The following is an 18027-nucleotide window of genomic DNA, read 5'->3' on the forward strand; positions in this document are numbered from 1 at the left end:
GCAGTCCATATTGCGTGCACTGGTTTCCGCCAGCTTGCTAGTGTGGCTGCCCTACGAGCCAGGGTAGGTTGAAGTCCACCTCCTTCAGGCAGGAAGTTCAATCCAAGATCCTTGATATGCCTTATGATGGTGAATCGCTGTTTGGTTCCCACATTGATGATGCTTTGGAGTCCATTAAAAAGGACACTGATACGGCTAAATCACTGGGCACTTTGCAATTTCGGAAACAGCCATTTCGGGGTGCACGCGGACGCGGCACTTCAACTTTTTGAGGAGGACAATCCCAATATCGCTCCTACAATCAGAGCAACCAACGCTACTCTTCCAATCAACAGCAATCAAATCGACAGCAGTCCTCAAAGCCTTATAGGGGAAAGTCATCCTATTGGGGATCCACCCCCAAACGCCAATGACTTTTGCCATCCTCAAAGTGTTGGAGGTTGAATCTCTCGGTTTTATTCTCAGTGGTCCTCCATCACCTCGGACCGCTAGGTTTTGGACATTGTGATGAAGGGTCATTTCTTAGTTCGTCAAGATTCCTCCTCATACCCCACCGTCTGGCCCGTCTCCTCCCCATCTTGAGGAGCTTTACCAGCAAGTCCGTCTTCTTGTTCAGACAGGTGCAGTCAAAGTGGTTCCAGTGTCTCAGAGAGGAGAGGGTTTTTACTCTCGATTCTTCCTCATACTCAAGAAGACAGGAGATTGGCGTCCAATTCTGGATTTGAGGGCTCTCAACAGATACTTAGAGTCAATCTTTCCGCATGCTGACTCTACTGGAAATCCTGCGTCTTCTGGCCAGCGGCGATTTTATGACCACCATAGATCTTCTAGACGCATATTTTCATATCCCAATTCTCCAACAGCATCGCAGGTACCTGTGCTTCAAGGTGGGGCAATCACATTATCAGTTCAAGGTGTTGCCTTTCGGACTTCGCTCCGCCCCTCGTGTGTTCACGAAGGTGTTGGCTCCTGTGGTGGCTCACCTACGCCTCCGAGGCGTCCACATTTTTCCATACTTGGATGATTGCCTCCTCAAGTTTCAATCACGTCATCAACTGAGCCAAGACACTCGTCTTTGTCAAGATGTGTTTCAATCCCTCGGCTTGACCATCAATGTCGACAAGTCACAGTTTGCACCAGCGCAAACCAGGACTTTCTTGGGAGCGTTCTTGGACACTATGCTTTCAAAGGCGTTCGTCTCCCACGACAACAGAAAATCCTCCGCCTAGTGTCTCTCATTCGGTCAAGGCAGTCCGGTTCTGTCCCGACGTTAAAGTCATTTTTGGAGATGGCATCATCTTGTATTGCACTGATCCCACATTGCAGACTGCGGACCCGTCCCATTCAAGAGGAACTGGACGTACAGTGGCGTCAGGTCTCCGGATCTTTCAACGACCAAGTGGCTGTTACAGCTCACATGAGAAAGGGCCTGTGCTGGTGGGCACAGTCGACCAACCTGGCGACTGGAACATCCTTCCTCGTCAACGCGCCAGATCTCACGCTCACAACGGACGCCTCTCTGGACGGCTGGGGTGCTCATCGTCAAGGTCTTTCCATCAAGGGCAAATGGTCTCCACCCCAACGCTCTTGGCATATCAACAGGCTAGAGTTGATGGCGATCTTTCTGGGACTCAAGTTGTTTCTCCCTGTAATTCAAGGGGAGTCAGTGCTTATTCAAACGGACAATACCACCAGCATGCACTATGTGAACAAGCAGGGAGGGGACCAAGTCTCAACGCTTGTCTCGGCTGGCTCAGTCGATTTGGGATTGGGCTCTACGTCATCAGATTACCGTGACGGCAGTGCACCTGCCGGGCGTTTCAAACATCCTGGCAGACTCCCTCACCAGGTGCACATCGTCGACACACGAATGGGAGCTGCATCAGCCGACTCTGGATCTTGTGTTTCATCGATGGGGTCGCCCATCTCTAGACCTCTTTGCGACACCAGAGAATCGGAAATGCCCATTTTACGCAAGTTGGCATCCCCACCCTGGATCGTGCGGGAATGCCCTTTTGATCGACTGGTGCAATCTATTCGCTGGCGCCTTTCTGCGGATCCCGTTAGTACCACGGGTGCTGTGGAAGATGCAGAGGCAGACTTGCCACATTCTATTGATTGCCCCTCGATGGCTCAGACAGGCGTGGTTATCGGAGTTGCTCCTTCTGTCCCAGTGCAAGCCCATTCCTCTTCGTCCTCGTCCAGACCTCCTGACGATGGACAAGGGCCAGGTTTGCCATCCGGATCCATCCACTCTACAATTGTCGGCATGGAACCTGAGCACCTTGAGTTCGCAAACTTGAATATCTCTCAAGACTGCAGAGAGATCCTCGCTCATGCTAGGGCTCAGTCTACCATCAAAACGTACAAACTCAAGTGGAAGAGATTTTGTCATTGGTGCATGGCAGCAAATGTCCATCCAATCCACTCTTCTATGGAGCAGCTTCTTCCGTTCTTTTTGAGTCTCGCTCAATCGGGACTCTCGCATGCTACCTTGAGAGTTTTCCTAGCTGCAATCTCTTGCTTCCGGCAGGATGGCTCCTCCTCCCTCTGCTCGTCCAGAATTCTCCGCCAGTTTTTCAAAGGGCTTTTCCGGAAGTTCCCGTCTATTCGGCGCCCTCCTCCACCGTGGCATCTCAATGTTGTTCTGTCGCAACTTATGAACTCACCATTTGAGCCCATCCATAGGGCGGACATTAAGTTCCTCACCTGGAAGGTTGCTCTTCTTCTGGCTCTGACCTCATCTCGTCATGTAAGTGACCTCCACGCCTTTACTATCAAACCGCCTTCTCTTCAATTCAAACCTGACGGCGTGGTGCCTCGCACCAACCCATCTTTCCTACCTAAGGTGCCTACAGACTTTCATTTAAACGAACCTGTGTTCTTGAAAACTTTCTTCGCTGAGCCAAAGTCTCTGACTGAGCAGCGATTGCATTCCTTGGACATTTACTAGTGTATGAAAAAATGTATGTAATTGTCATGTGGATGATGTCATCAGTGATGTCATTTGAGATGTCATCAGTGATGTCACTGACCATGTCATAAATGATCTAATATGTGACATCATCAGCAGTGCATTGCGGGTGCGCGAAATATAGTTAGTCCAACTAACTATATAGGAGCAATTTCAATGCTTTTGTATGAGTGAAATGTCCAGCAAACTAAAACACCCCTAAAACTTTTTTTGAGTGAATTTCAAAGGTTTTTTTGAAGCTAATTCCTAACTATATAAGGCCTGAAACCTATGGTTTTTTTCAGTGAATATATATATATATATATATATTCTCAAAGATTGCTTTTTCAGCTTCCATGACTGTATTACTACTGTCTTCGTGCATTTCCATGCTGTGTTTAGCATTCTTATTGGAGGTTACTGCTCTCTATTCTATTCAAGCATGTGAATCTATGAAAGACACCCCTAATACTGGAGAAGAACAATTGTTACTTACTTGTAAAGAGGTGGTTCTCCAGTATTGGTGTCTTTCACAGATTCACTTGCGACCCGCCCTCCTCCCCTAAGAGGCTCTTTTCTCCTCATGCACTCTGGTTCACTTTGGTGCTACGAAAATCTGAGGGCTTGAGCTTCTGAGTAGAAGGTTCTAGAGGATGCTGGCTGTAGTTTGGACTAACATAATGACAATGAGATGTTACAAGTATTTTCTTTCTCTATCATGCATTCCTATGGAGGAATTGTTTTAAAGGTTATGTATTTACTTCTAGTTTTTCTTATGTTATGTTCTCACATATATGTATATTTTTAGCATTTATTGCTATTTTATGTACCGTGGGACTCCCACTTCGATGACGGGGAATATTCAAGCATGTGAATCTATGAAAGACACCAATACTGGAGAACCACCTTATGGTGCATGCTGGGCTTTGTTGTTCGCCTGAACCCAATTATTTCCCTCCAGTGGGTCCTGCGTGTAAAACAGTAATTTGTCCATGATTTATATATATATATATATATATGTATATATGTATATATATATATATATATATATATATATATATATATATATATATATATATATATATATATATATGTTTATTTTCTATATGCTCCGGGATCCCACACATGGGCGGGGATTATTCATAGATTAATTAAAAATTAATTAATTGTGTGCTTATATAGCGCTGGAATCACTCCCGAAGGGGTACCTCCGCGCTTCGACCGCTGCGAAACCCTTCCTGGCTTCCCTGAGAGATGGTCCCTTAATGGGTATCTCCAGGGTGAGACCAGGCATCCCCGGCGGTCTGGTGGGGCCGTTAGTGAAAATGAGGCAAGCTAGTGCCCAGAGTTGCCGAGTGTGATCGCTGATCAAAGTGGGCACCGAGGCGAGAGAATTATCGAGTCCGCTGACCCTGGTCCAGAAACCTGCCGCGTCGGGAATCAAACCCTGGTCCCGGGCCGTCCTCTGCTCTCGGGTCTGCCGCCTCTAACCAGTGAGCCACACAACTTCACAGATTATGACTTTGATGAGTATACCCCTGGATGAGAACTAGGATTGCAGGTAAGTAACTAATCCTTTCCAGCCACTCCCCTCAATACCGCCTACATATACTGCTAAAATGTATACTTGCATGCATGTGCCCACTGAGGTCATGGTGGAGATCTGAGCACAGAAAAAGATGGGAGAGGCGAGATAATCCCTTTGACTAAAGGTGTGTTAATAGCATTTTGCAGCACATTTGTAGTACTATTGTATTACTAAAAAGCGTACTACAATTTGCAATTTTTTAATATTTCCCAAACTTGTCACCGTGCTGTAGCCACAATTTATCTTTAATCCTTGAGTACGTGCAGCCTTACCTCGAGATGAATAAGGAGATTGAAAAGGTCCAAGCATGTAGGTCAAGAGGAAGAGAGTAATAGATGCAGAGTAAATTGTTGAATATTCAAGACATTTATGCCCAATTGGTCTCTATCTGTGACTCTCAGGCTATGCTTGAAACAAAATAAACCATCTTAAATATTTTAGACAAAAAAATGTATATTGGTAGATTGCCACCCAGTGCAGATTGTTTGGAAAATGCTATGAACTTAATAATGTATTATTGTTCATCACATTAGATACTACATCTGCTTATTTTTCTACGAACTTCTTTCATTAGGCAATACACCGTCTTTTGGTTATTTGGCTAGTGTGCTATTTCCAGCATAACTTCTTGATAAGAGGGAGGTTATTATTGGTATTAATATATCTAATATCTATCATTAAACGTCTGAATGTAGCTCATCAGAGCTAAGGTGGTATGAAACTTAGCAAAAAATTGATCATAAAGATGAAGTTCTGGTGCAGACTTTTCTAAGTCTTGTGGAAAGATTAAGGAAGTGTGTAGTAAGTCTGGCAACAGAACGTTTTTTGCCTTTGTCTTAAGTTGCAAGACAATTTTGACTATAGACGCTACAGTACATGATATTGGTAGGGTAAACCAGTAAAAGAATGGCCAGAGCGGTGGGTGCAGCGTAGGCCAGGTATTTGGGGGTGGACACGGAAGGAAGCACCTATGCGTTACTGGACAGAACAACACTTCTGTATGTTTTTGTAGGGTGTGGCCTTTAAGGTTCATTTGTGTGTTTGATAAAGCATGAGCACTGTAGCCCATTCATTAGCAAACATAAATGAATATATTTCAAGCTGCAGTACATTGTTGGTAGAAAGAATGCATTTTATATTTTATAATAACACCTAGAGGAAGTGGATGTAAAGATGGATCATCAAGCTGAAGGCACTTGAGTAGCAGTTTACATGAATTGGAGTAGGTAAGTTGGTACAAAGACTTCTTAATACAGGAGTGAGTCGAATATGTTGGAAAAAAGAGGATCCTCAAGGGATAAACAAAAATGACAGCCTGTTTTTTCCAGAGTGGATTTGTATAAGATAAGGTAACTTAACAAGGTTTTCTGAAAAGAAAAATGTAAAGATGAGTGGCACTTAGTAAGGAATACCTTGATAGAATTGTCAGGCATAAGAAGATATATGTGCAGTCATAAGTGTGCTGCAGGACTGTCATTGGTGTCCCATGAATGGCCACAGAGGAAGAGGAGGTAGTTGTAAAGACCTGTGTGGTAAGCAATAACATGTGCAGGCAACACATCGCTGCTTGAGAGATTCCTCTGCTGTGCTGGACAGCAATAAAAACTGGTGTGGTCATGACGAGCTCAGCTTGTCATGAGCACAGGAGCACTGTACTGCATGACGAGCTGAGCTCGTCATGAGCATGGAAGGGGTTATCATGTCTGTTTAAGTCATTTAGACTTTTTTTGCCTTGTAATGACAGAAATTGTTGATGTTATGTGACCATTTAAAATATAAGGAACGATTGCATATCTTGCTGACGTGCATACCTCTTGAAGATTCTCTTTAGGAGGATGGCCACGGCCAAGATTAACATTAGTGTAAGTTCTAATTCAGTTCATGGATGCAGAGTGTTTTAAATCAGTACTCAAAATACATGGTATGACAATGTAGAACCTGAAGCCTCCAGCTTAATTGATTGTTTAGTTAAGCAGTGCATACATATGATACAACTTAATGTTTCTAACAGTGTATATTGGCTTGAAGTTGTATGGGATTCATTATGGTTATAATGCACTATACTACTTAGATTGACTAAGTGCAGCATTTATTTTGTTGGGAAGAATTGGTGTTGAATTAATTATGGATACCGAGAAGGGATGATTCAGATAATAAAATGGGCCAGTTGCTAGAATTTGTAGAGTGCAATCAGATTGAGTGTAAAGAGTGTGACAAAATAAGTGACTGCAGTGGAGAAGATATTACGTTGCAATGAAAATACATAACGGGATCTCTCTTGTGTCGAAGGTGTCACTTTAACCCTTAGTACATTGGCACTGCATAAGGCAGGTCTAGCAGGGCACAGCAGTGGGTTTAACTGAAATCTGTACCTTTGGGTTGGACGTCCTCTTGGTCCACTTGAAGGAAAGAGAAATTGAACCCCTATACTGAAGTGTGATAGATTTTGGGTTCTTGGGCATTGAATGAGAACATCATAATCCCAGGAAAAACGATGACCATTCCTGATAGTAGATGAACATGAGAAATTCTGTGTAAGTGAAGCACCTTATAGTGCCATTTTGAATCCCATAATCCACCTATGTTCTAAGAAAGAAGATGGATTGTTTATTTACTTCTCAATACTGTTTTCTTTTCCAAATGTTGTTTATTTCTCTTACTGACTACAAAATTACATACTTGTTTTCTTTTGTTTGACAGCTGGAGATCGGGAACCTCCTAGTACGGTAGAGGCAGGTAAACATTTATAAGGCATCAGACATAAATGTTCTTATAAACATATGCACTGTGTTTTGAGTTATTATTAATAAAGTATGCATTTGTTTAATCTTAGTTGGGTCTCTGTATCAAAAGTGCATTCACCCAATGTTTTCAAACTTTATATCATATACCAAAATTTAGGGTGAAAAGTATTCGAGGAATGAACACTTGAAGGTTAATACACTGCATTTCTTTAGCAATGCCACATTAAATGGAGATCAGACGTCTGGTTTGACTTGTCAGTTTTACTACGATCCAATAGAAACTAGTCAAATATCTATAATGAACTACTTCCATGTTTGCAACAGCTTTACTGTTTTAGAAACCTAAAGCGAAATCCAGCTTGTCAGTCAGTGGCTACCAAATTGGCTGTACTATTTTGCCTAGCCAAAACCAGTCGTAGAGGACTAGTATCAGGTAAAAGGGGTAACCCATTGAAATGTTTGTATAGCAGCTTAGGTGAGAAAGCATTGGTCAAACCCTCAGAACAAACTTTCTTTTATCAAATGCTGCTACATCCTGAGATCGTTAAAAATTGTAAATGCACACCCTGTTATGAGTTGTCGGAGAAAGAAGAACACCATTTTCTTTCAGATATTATAAATATGTCCTTTTTAGGTTTCGCCTGGCGTCCTCTGCGCAGCAGCGTTCGCGCATGCGAAATCTCATGTTACAACAGTATGTGGCTTATTCCCACCTCTCTGTTCCATTGGCTAGCTCCATAAATGGAGGCTAGCCATTGAAAGAGAAAGGCGTCCGTCATTGTCCGAGGCGATTCGTGGGCGTTCCAGCGTTTTTTTCCTCTCCGCCCCTTGTAGAACATCATTGCGGCGGTGCATGTTTTTTTTTTTTCGTGATGTTTTGGCCATTTTGGACGTGTTTTTTGCAGGGGTGGGCTGCGCGATTTCACTCCCCTCCGGCTGTCCGTGTGCCTGTTACCGCCCCCGCCCCCCCTCCCGCTGTCCGTGGGCGGGATAGAGGCAGCTAATAATAGCCCCTCGTCCAATAAAAACCCTCACCTGAGAGACCCCCAAGTGTTCCCTCGACCCTAAGAGCTTACACAGACATCAGCCTCTTTCTTGTGTGTTCTGTTTCCTGCGGGCACGCCGGCTGTGGCACAATACTCGGGAAGAAGCCGAGATATCAGGAATTTCCTTCGGATTCCAAGGATTTGCCGAACCCTGGAAAATGCCTGAGCCCTTCGATGCTGCTCCCTGGATGATGCATACTTCTTTGGAAATTTACAGAAGCATCCAATAAGCCGCACGTTAGGAAGAGCAGATAACTGTCTGCAGTCCCAGTCAGGCAGCACGCCTGACTGGGACTGCAGCCTGCTCACCACATCAGATCCTGGGTAAATAGCACGTTAACCCAGGATCTGATGTGGTGAGTTTCCTGCTGGTTTTAGTTTACGTATTACTTCCATACCCATCTTTTTATGTTTTTTTTATCAATTTGCCTCTGTAAACAAATAATGTGAAGACCCTCGTTTTTTTGGGACTTTTATTGCGGGTGCATTTCTTCAGGTTGAATCAATTGGCCGATCGGTCGATTTTGTTGTTTTGTATTAATAGCTTTTTTGATTTGTAAACTGTCTTCACATTTATTTTTTACAGAGGTCTCGGTCGCTAGCCGCAATCTGTCTATGGGGCAAGATGTGCGCAGGACATGAGTCAAACCAGCAGACGGGCGGGCTCAGTGGGGAGAGAGGCGCTCAGCCGGGAACAGTGTGCACATTTAGTGTGCATAGAATGGTGAAAGACAGGAGGGTGGGGGTGGGGCGACTGGTGCTTTCAGTTCCATATCTTTGTGTACTTTCACTGTTTACTACCAGACCGCGAGACAGGATTGAACACTGGCAACAACCCCCACCCTACACGCAAATGTCCCCCCACTGACAGAAGGACTACTTAAAAATGACATTACAGGGCTAATTAATAGGCAAACTTCTATAACGTTTTTGGCACAGACTAACATTTACCTGTTCTTGTTGTACAGTAACTTCCTACGTGTTTCCGATGCATTGTTCCTCTGTCAGTACCCGCCACCTCTAACCCCACGTGGGCCCAGATGTGACGCTTCTGTCGACCCAGACAGCGTTCAGGAAATGTGTGGGGATGGGGATAGTGTGCCATTGTGCTACTGTCCAAGGCTGCAGAAGCGGCCTGACCAGTGCAAGGAAGCAGTTCCTTCACCCCAACAGGAAATATCACCAGAAACTTAGAACCGAGCCCAGTGTAGTGAGGGGAGTTGAGGGTCAGCCGCAAAAGACTGCAGGGCGAGGAAGCAAGTCTCAGAGCATCAAAGCCAGTCGAGGAAAGAGGGGCAGCTGGGTGTCCGAGACCCCCAAGCATGTAAAAGCCGAGTACAGCGAGGCAAGTTATACTGCTTATGAGCAATGCTGGGGAAAAACTCAGAGGGGGTGGGTGCGTTTGTTAAAGATCTTTTATAAATATGTAAATTCTGTTTGTAAAAAACACAATGTTTCGGGCTGCACTGATGTATTGGTTTTCTGTTTTTTTAAGAGGCCTATTTCAGACATCATGTGCAGAGCCAGAAACGCAACACTTAAAGGATGCGGCGCAATGGCTGAGCTGCCGACTATGCAGTTAGCTAGGTTTGAGTCACGGCGTCGCCTAAACATCCTGTAATACTGGGCAAATCACATAATCACCCTTGTGCCTGCAAAAAACTGAATGTGCTCTTGTGTAATGTATCTGGTGCACATGTAAAGCGCTTAAGTACCCTCGGATGGTGTGCGCCTATATTCTAAAACTGTACATAGAATATAGGCAGCAGAACATGGCACAGTGAGGCGAAATGTGCCATCTGCTCAGGGTACTACGGGTGATGAAGAGAGCACGACAGTGTTAACAGTTTTTAGGTTTCGCCTGGCATCCGCTGCCCGTGTCTCCGGTCCCACTTGTTATGGCTCCTTTCAGCTCGACTGTCGGTATTGTCCAGCCTCGGGGAGTTTACATCATTCCTCGCAGCCCACGATTCTGCTTTCCCACAGTTGTTCAGTGTCTGACTCATGCTCCTTATGTTAATTATTCAGCTGAGCCCGGGTCCCGGGGCCCTCGGGTGTCAGTCTTGTGCTCCACATGGACCTGGTCACTGCACGGATCTCTGGAGCGCCGAGAAGCGGCAGCGCTGAGGTTCACAACTATCATTGTCAAGAAACAGCAGGAAGCGCCTTAAACCACCCAGTGTTGGCAGTGACGTCGGGCACGGCTGAAAGGCAGAGCGGGTCCGAAGGTGAAAGGAGGAGCACAATTCCCCTCCCCCGGGAAATGGCAGAGCTGCACAGGGCCCCTCATCCCCGCAGGATCCGTCCCTGGGCCCTGATGAAAGGCAGAGCGGGTCCGTGGGTGAAAGGAGGAGCCCTGCCGCCCCCGGGGGGTGGCAGAGCCGCACAGGGCACCTCACCTCCGCAGGGTCCATCCCCGCCATGACAGTCCAGTTGTCTCCGGTGACTGGGCTGAGGTCCGGTGGATGAAAGGGGTAGCCGGGGAGAGATGTGAGACAATGAAAGAGCCTCCGAGGGGCAGCGGCAGCCGGCACTGCTCATGCGCACAGCGCAGGATCCGACCGGGAGGCAAAACCAGTGCAGCGCGGGGGACAGACACTGATCCCCACACACCACATATAGCTCACCCCACACAGCTCACAACACACTGATGGATCACGAGACACAGCTCATCAAACACAGCTCACCACACACTGCTCACGAGACACACTCACCACACACAGCTCACCACACAGAGCTCACTGTCCTACATGTCAACATTTCAGAAGAGCAAAGTGGGTGTGTGTGGCTCTGGGTGGGTGTGTGTGGCTCTTGGTGGGTGTGTGTGGCTCTTGGTGGGTGTGTGTGTGGCTCTGGGTGGGTGTGTGTGTGGCTCTGGGTGGGTGTGTGTGGCTCTGGGTGGGTGTGTGTGGCTCTGGGTGGGTGTGTGTGGCTCTGTGTGTGTGTGTGGCTCTGGGTGGGTGTGTGTGGCTCTGGGTGGGTATGTGTGTGGCTCTGGGGGTGTGTGTGTGGCTCTGGGTGTGTGTGGCTCTGTGTGTGTGTGTGTGGCTGTGTGTGTGTGTGTGTGGCTCTGGGGGTGTGTGTGTGTGGCTCTGGGGGCGTGTGTGTGGCTCTGGGTGTGTGTGTGTGTGTGTGTGGCTCTGGGGGTGTGTGTGTGTGTGGCTCTGGGTGTGTGTGTGTGTGTGGCTCTGGGTGTGTGTGTGTGTGTGTGTGTGGCTCTGGGTGTGTGTGTGTGGCTCTGTGTGTGGCTCTGGGGGTGTGTGTGTGTGGCTCTGGGGGTGTGTGTGTGTGTGTGGCTCTGGGGGTGTGTGTGTGTGGCTCTGGGCGTGTGTGTGTGTGTGTGGCTCTGGGCGTGTGTGTGTGTGTGGCTCTGTGTGTGTGTGTGTGTGTGTGTGGCTCTGGGTGTGTGTGGTAGTAATTGCTCTCTGCTGAGCTCGTCCGTAGGGTACAATAGGTCTCACATTTGCGAGAGATTAAGCTAATGGCAATGTAAATGACAATGCCATTTATTTATTTATTTTCAAAACCAACACATAAATACAAAATTTGTAATTTACAATGCCAATAGCTCCAACTTTTCCAAAGGCGAAACCATTGCATTGTAAATGCTTGTTCTAAAGGGTGTTGTCATTATTCAAATTCTGGATACTTAGAAGATGTGCAAATGCTTCCCAAAACCCAGTTTCAAGCTAGATTTGAATACATCTGACTCAACTGGAACATTTTGTCCTTCATTGTCCTAATATTCTAGGGCATGCCTGCTGCTTTGCCCTCAATGCATACTGTAGAAAACTAGGCTTCTTTTGCAGAAGTCCCCCCTTGACATGACACACTTCTGTGTGCCGTGCCAAAGTCACTGCATTAAATATATGTAATTCACTCTTATAGCACACCTTTGAACCCTAAGGCAGGGTGCATTATATTTTATGTCAGGACATATCTGCATGAGCAGATATGCCCCTGTTGGTTCTAGTTCTGTTACTAGATATTGCAAGTGAACAGGAAAGCCATCTTAAGGTATGTACTGGGCACTATTTAAAACAAGCTTCCTAGCTACATAATGGTTTTGCTGAAACATATGATGTTTGGTATCAAACACCTTGTATTAATAAACCCACACTGATTTCAGTGATGGATTTATTTACACAGGTAACCAGAGGGTACCTTAGAGGTATCCCTTGAACCCTACTAGTTCTGAAGTTTGGTGGCACGTTTCAGACCCCACCCCTTTCTGAAGAGGTGAGAGCACCGCCTACTGATGTCAGAACCATTGCCTGCTCTGGCAGGAGATGTTTACACCTCCAGCAAGATGGTAATTAAATTCTCCAGCAAGATGGTAATTAAATTAGCATGTCAAGGTAGTGAGTTTCAAAGAGACCATCACATTTGATATACAAGCCTGGCTTCCCCCAGACCTGGAGGATGCCACCCCCTGCCCTGAGACCCATTTGGCACCAGGACAAGCAGGAAATTAGCTATGCAGGAGGTGTTGCATGCCAGGCTTGACACCCCTCTAGGGTGGGCAACCTTAAGTGAACACAAAAATAGGAATTCCACCATCTTGTGTGTGGTGGAATTAGGAACTCTGAGACTAGGTGATGCCCACTGCCCACAGGAAGTGGTCATCTAGGGAGTGTAGTGACCTCAGGGGTAGGTATTTAGGGGTTCCTCGGACACCAGGATTCAACTACTGGGAACCAAGGAAAACAGAAAAAGGTCAGAAGAGAGCAAGAGCTGAACACCTGCACCAAATATTGGTGCCAAACCCTGCCAGGCTGCTTGCATTTAAACAATCGCTGGGACCGATTTAGCCAAGAGCAGGACACCCTCCCAAAAACTCTTGGAGGACTGCCCAGCACCTCAATAACCGAGAAAGATCTCCCTTGGAGTAGAGGAGCTGCTCCTCCATCTGCAGGCACAGCACAGCATGTGCCGGCCCACCATGTTGATAGTCATCGTGCTCGCCGCAGGAGCAGAGTGACAGGTGTTTAGAGACACTAGGACTTCCAGGAGCTGCCCAGCTCCGATACCCTGGGTATGGGAGCAGTTGCAGCAATCAAGACTTGGTGGTCCAGTTCAGACTCCCAACAGCAGAAAGCAAGACCTACAGTCGAGGGATGTCAGAATCCACCAGGCCCGCACAGAGTGGGCCTGCTACCCTGTTTCCCTTCTTCACCAAGTCCTGAAATAAGTCTGACTGACCGCAACCAGAGGCTTCAAAGCACCCCTGCACCCGTACCCCAAAGCCTAAGTCTGAGTGAGGCGACTGTGGGTCTGGCCAGACTGGTCCCTAAGTCGCTACTTGCCATTTTGTATGAGCAAAAGTGACCATACTCCTTTGTGGTGATCTCCCAATTCAGTGCTTAAGCCGGTTAACCTCTTCAGCCTTATTCAGCTTTGTTTTTTGTCTTTTACTCAAATGGAAACAAGTGTGTTCGCCATCTTCAAGATTGTATAGCATCAGAAACCTTCCAATTCAAGCTAAGCAAATATGTGTTTGCGGCATGTGTGCTGTAGATACACATGCTTTGCATACTCCTGCCATCTAGTGTTGAGACTGGATGTTTGCAGCTTCTTTTTCTTCAAAGAAGTATTTTTCAGTCACAAGGTAAAGTGATTCCTCCTTTCGGAGATATTGTGCATGGGCATTGACTCCATTGTTATTGTTTTCTTTCCGCCATCGGGTTCTGACGTTCGCGGTGCTCCAGTTTGAAACCGTCCATTGGGTTCCCCTGGGTGCGCAATCCACTGTACCCTCAATGGTATTGTTATCATATGTGTTTCGCTATTCTCCATGTATCGAATAGATCAGGAAACTCTCCATCTTCAGTTGAGAAGACCTCGTGAACGACCTTTGGGCCTACCGCCGTCAGTTTCACTTCTACTCTGTTTCGTGTTGGCCAGCCTTCTGCTGATGGAACAGACTTCATTTCAAATTTGTCCTTGGTGCCACGCCCAGTACCCTCACCGGAGCAAAAAAGAAAAAGATTGCAACACTTGTCGGTCATTCAGATCAATAAAGACCTTGTGGGATGTCTGGTTCGGCAAAGAGACATTCAGCGACAAAACGTACAACACACTCCGGATCTCTACAGGGGAGATATTGAACATGAAGAGATGGAAGCGTCTGCTGCAAAGAGGAGTAAGCCTTCTCTTTCCCAGAATCTGATTCTGAGCTGGAAATCGAGTTGGAGTCCAAAGATGTTCCAGCGGGACAGGTTGCCATGAGTAATAAAGCCCCTTTGCCCCTCAAACTCTCTTTGACTAAGTAAAAGGCTTCGGGACCACCTCTGCCTTTGATCCCCGCTCTTGGGCCCGGCACAGAAACAGACAGTCAAGCCTTCCGGCTCGGGACAGAGTCGAGCAAAGTCATCTTCGGAACCGAATCCTTTGGCTCCGAAAGACCAGTCCTGTTCGGCACGAAAACCTTCGGTGCCCGAAATCGAAAGATGCTCTTCAGAAGCCTCGGGAAACCTATCCGGGACATTACGTAGGAGAAGCTCCTATTCAGAACCAAAACCTTCAGCCCCAAAAGACCAGTCCGGTTTGGCAACAAACCCTTTGGTACCCAAAATCGAAAGATGCCCTTCAGAAGTCTCCGGAACCTATCCTGGACATTATGGACGAGAAGCTAGACTCTAAGCAGAATAACATTTATATTAATTCAGATACTGGACACAAATTTGGCCTAAATGAGGTACACCTTCCAAAAGGAAAGTTGGCTCAGAGGATACTAGCTACAAAATACCTATAAAGAAGAAGGACCTGGCTACAAGCCCTATTTATCCTAATCCTCAATCCCCTCCACCATCTTCACCACTACCACCATTGCCAGGCTCAGATCCTTTACACATAACACCTCAGGGCTCTCCACATACACAGCCTGATGTAGGGGATGATGATGATGATGATGATGATGACAATAGTCCATTACAAACAGACCCAAGGGATGACTATAATGTCGATCAATTCTTGGATAATGATCCTGATTTATATTCTGCAAAGCCATCGCCTCCTGATGATAATGTAGCATATCAAGAGTTGATTTCCAGGGCAGCAGCTTACCATGGGGTTACAGTATACAAAGAATCTTTAAAAGAAAACTTTTAATTGGAGACACTAGGTTCTAAACATAGAACAAGACAAAGTTTACTTATGTTAAAAGGCATGATGAGACATGTCGATGACATCTTTAAGGACCCTGTTTGTACCCGCATATTAAAACCTAGGGTTGACAAGAAATATAAACCTCCACCAGCTGATCCCATATTTATTAAGGGACCATTACCTATAGATTCATTAGTAGACTCTAATTGCAAAAGATCACATTTACATATTTCAGCAGATGCACCTTCAACAGACAGAGTCTAAATTAATAGATGCATCAGGTAAAAGAGTAGTTGCTCACGCTGCTAACCAATGGCTCATTGACAACACATAAGGCCTACTAGCCAGATATGATAGGGCTCACTTGGACGAAATGGAAGACCCACTCCAACACTTCCCAGAAGAGCATAAGGAAAAAGCACAAGAATTAGTGCCGGAAGGTAAACGTGTATCTAATTCTTGCATTAGATGTGCTTTAGATGCTGCTGACACGGCAGCAATGGGAATTAACACCAGCATTCTCTTGAGACGACATGCATGGCTTAGGATTTCAGGGTTTAAACCAGAAGTGCAGCAATCTATTCTTAATACTCCCTAGGACAAACAACACCTTTTTGGACCTCAAGTTTATGAGGCACTAGAAGAAATGAAGAAAGCCACAGAAGTAGCGAAGTCTATGGGAGCGCTTCAGTCCCCATCAAACAGAGGCTCCTTTCATCTCTCATTTTATAGAGGAGGGTCAAAAAATTAGTCCTCAGACCCTAAAGCCTCCTCCTATAAAAACAACACAAAACCTTCTCCCTCTAGAGGTTTCTATAGAGGAGGGTACAGAGGAAACAATTTCAAGGTTAGGCATAAAGGCACTCCAACATATAACTCCCCTTCTCCCAATAACCAATGATTTGCCTTATTTCCCCCGATCATTTTACACCAGTCGGGCAAAGACTTAAACAATTTGTCCCCATTTGGTGATCCATAACATCAGACAAATGGGTACTGGACATTATCCGACATGGTTATTACCTGGAGCATACCAGCAATCCTCCCAATATTCCACCTCACACTCACAAACTCTCGTCAGAGCTCTTCAAACAAGATGTACAAGCTCTTTTTACAAAGGGAGCCATAGTACCAGTTCCATTACAACACCAAGGGTTGGGGTTTATTCTTTGTACTTCCTAATCCCCAAAAAGGATGGGTCCCTAAGAACAATTTTGGACCTAAGAATGTTAAACCTGTACATACTGTCAGAACATTTCCATGTGGTTACGTTTCAGCAAGTGCTCCCACTTCTACAGCAAGGCGACTTTATGTCCACACTAGACTTAAAGGACACATACTTCCACATTCCAGTTCACCCGGTACATTGCAACGATCTCAGATTTCTGATAGCAAGAAATCTCTATCAGTCAAAGTATTCCATTCGGAGTTACTACTGCTCCCATAGTGTTCACAAAAGGTCTAGCAGTAGTGGCAGCTCATCTCAGAAGACAATAAATTCATGTCTTCCCTTTTCTAGACGTTCGACTTGTGAAAGCCAGCACATACTAACTGTGTTTGTAACACACTCAGACTACATTAGACCTGCTCCATCAATTGGGCTTTACGGTCAATACGCAAAAGTCTCATATTCAACCATTGCAAAGGCAGTCCTATCTGGGAGCAACTCTAAATACTCACACAGCTCTAGCCTCTCACAATGCATCCAGAATTTGACATATTCAAACTCTGTTACTACAGTTTCAGACCAACCAATACGTGACAGTCAGGACTTTCATGCAACTGCTATGCATGATGGCATCATGCATTGCAATAGTGTCTCATGCAAGATTACACATGCGTCCCCTACAGGTGTGCTTAGCACGTCAGTGGAATCGGTCGCAGGGTCCATTAACAGATCTAGTGTTGGTAGACCGCTGCACCTATCGCTCTCTGCAGTAGTGGAACACACAATTTATCAAAAGGGCGGCCCTTCATCAACCCTGTGCCAAGATCATACTAACGTACTAATCAAAAAAAGAATATGACTTCCTCAACATAAAAGCCTCAAGAATCCCGGTCATATATTGCCTCCCAAAAATTCACAAAAATTCGGAACACCCCCCAGGAAGACCCATAGTCTCTGGTTGTGGTTCAATTTTAGAACCACTAGGACACTACATTGATTATTTTATCAAACCCTTTGTCCCTAATACCTCTTGCTACATCAGAGACACTATGTCAATGATTAATCTCATAGAAGAATATCCATTTGATCCCACATCCAGCACAATGTGTACGCTGGATGTGGAATCACTTTACACTAATATCCCTCAATTTGAGTCACTTCGCGTGATAGAGACAGTTCTTGATACACGCCCTAGGCCCCACAATGTCCCTACCACTTTTATTCTGCAGCTCTTAGAGATTTGCCTAACTAAAAATTTCTTTCTGTTTGAGGGACAGTTCTATGAACAAGTCCGCGTATAATCTATGGGGGCTATTTTTGCCCCCAACTTGGCTATTCTTTATATGGACCATATTGAGAATTATGCCATTTTGGACACATCAAACCCCTTCCACAGTGGCATTGCCCTGTGGAAGAGGTAT

The 18027-nt window shown here is 45.7% G+C and overlaps 1 protein-coding gene across 3 annotated transcripts in view; it reads left to right on the top strand.

Annotated features, from left to right (window-relative positions):
* The window catches only part of MST1 (macrophage stimulating 1), a 506796-nt gene that overhangs the window by 362952 nt on the left and 125817 nt on the right, over positions 1 to 18027 (top strand). For all 3 annotated transcript variants that reach the window (XM_086938776.1, XM_086938778.1, XM_086938777.1), the window contains exon 13: positions 7242 to 7277. In XM_086938776.1, the coding sequence (XP_086794902.1) occupies positions 7242 to 7277 (36 nt within the window). The remainder of the gene's footprint in view (positions 1 to 7241; positions 7278 to 18027) is intronic.

Source organism: Lissotriton vulgaris, chromosome 9, assembly GCF_964263255.1.
Source record: "Lissotriton vulgaris chromosome 9, aLisVul1.2, whole genome shotgun sequence".
NCBI lineage: Eukaryota > Metazoa > Chordata > Amphibia > Caudata > Salamandridae > Lissotriton > Lissotriton vulgaris.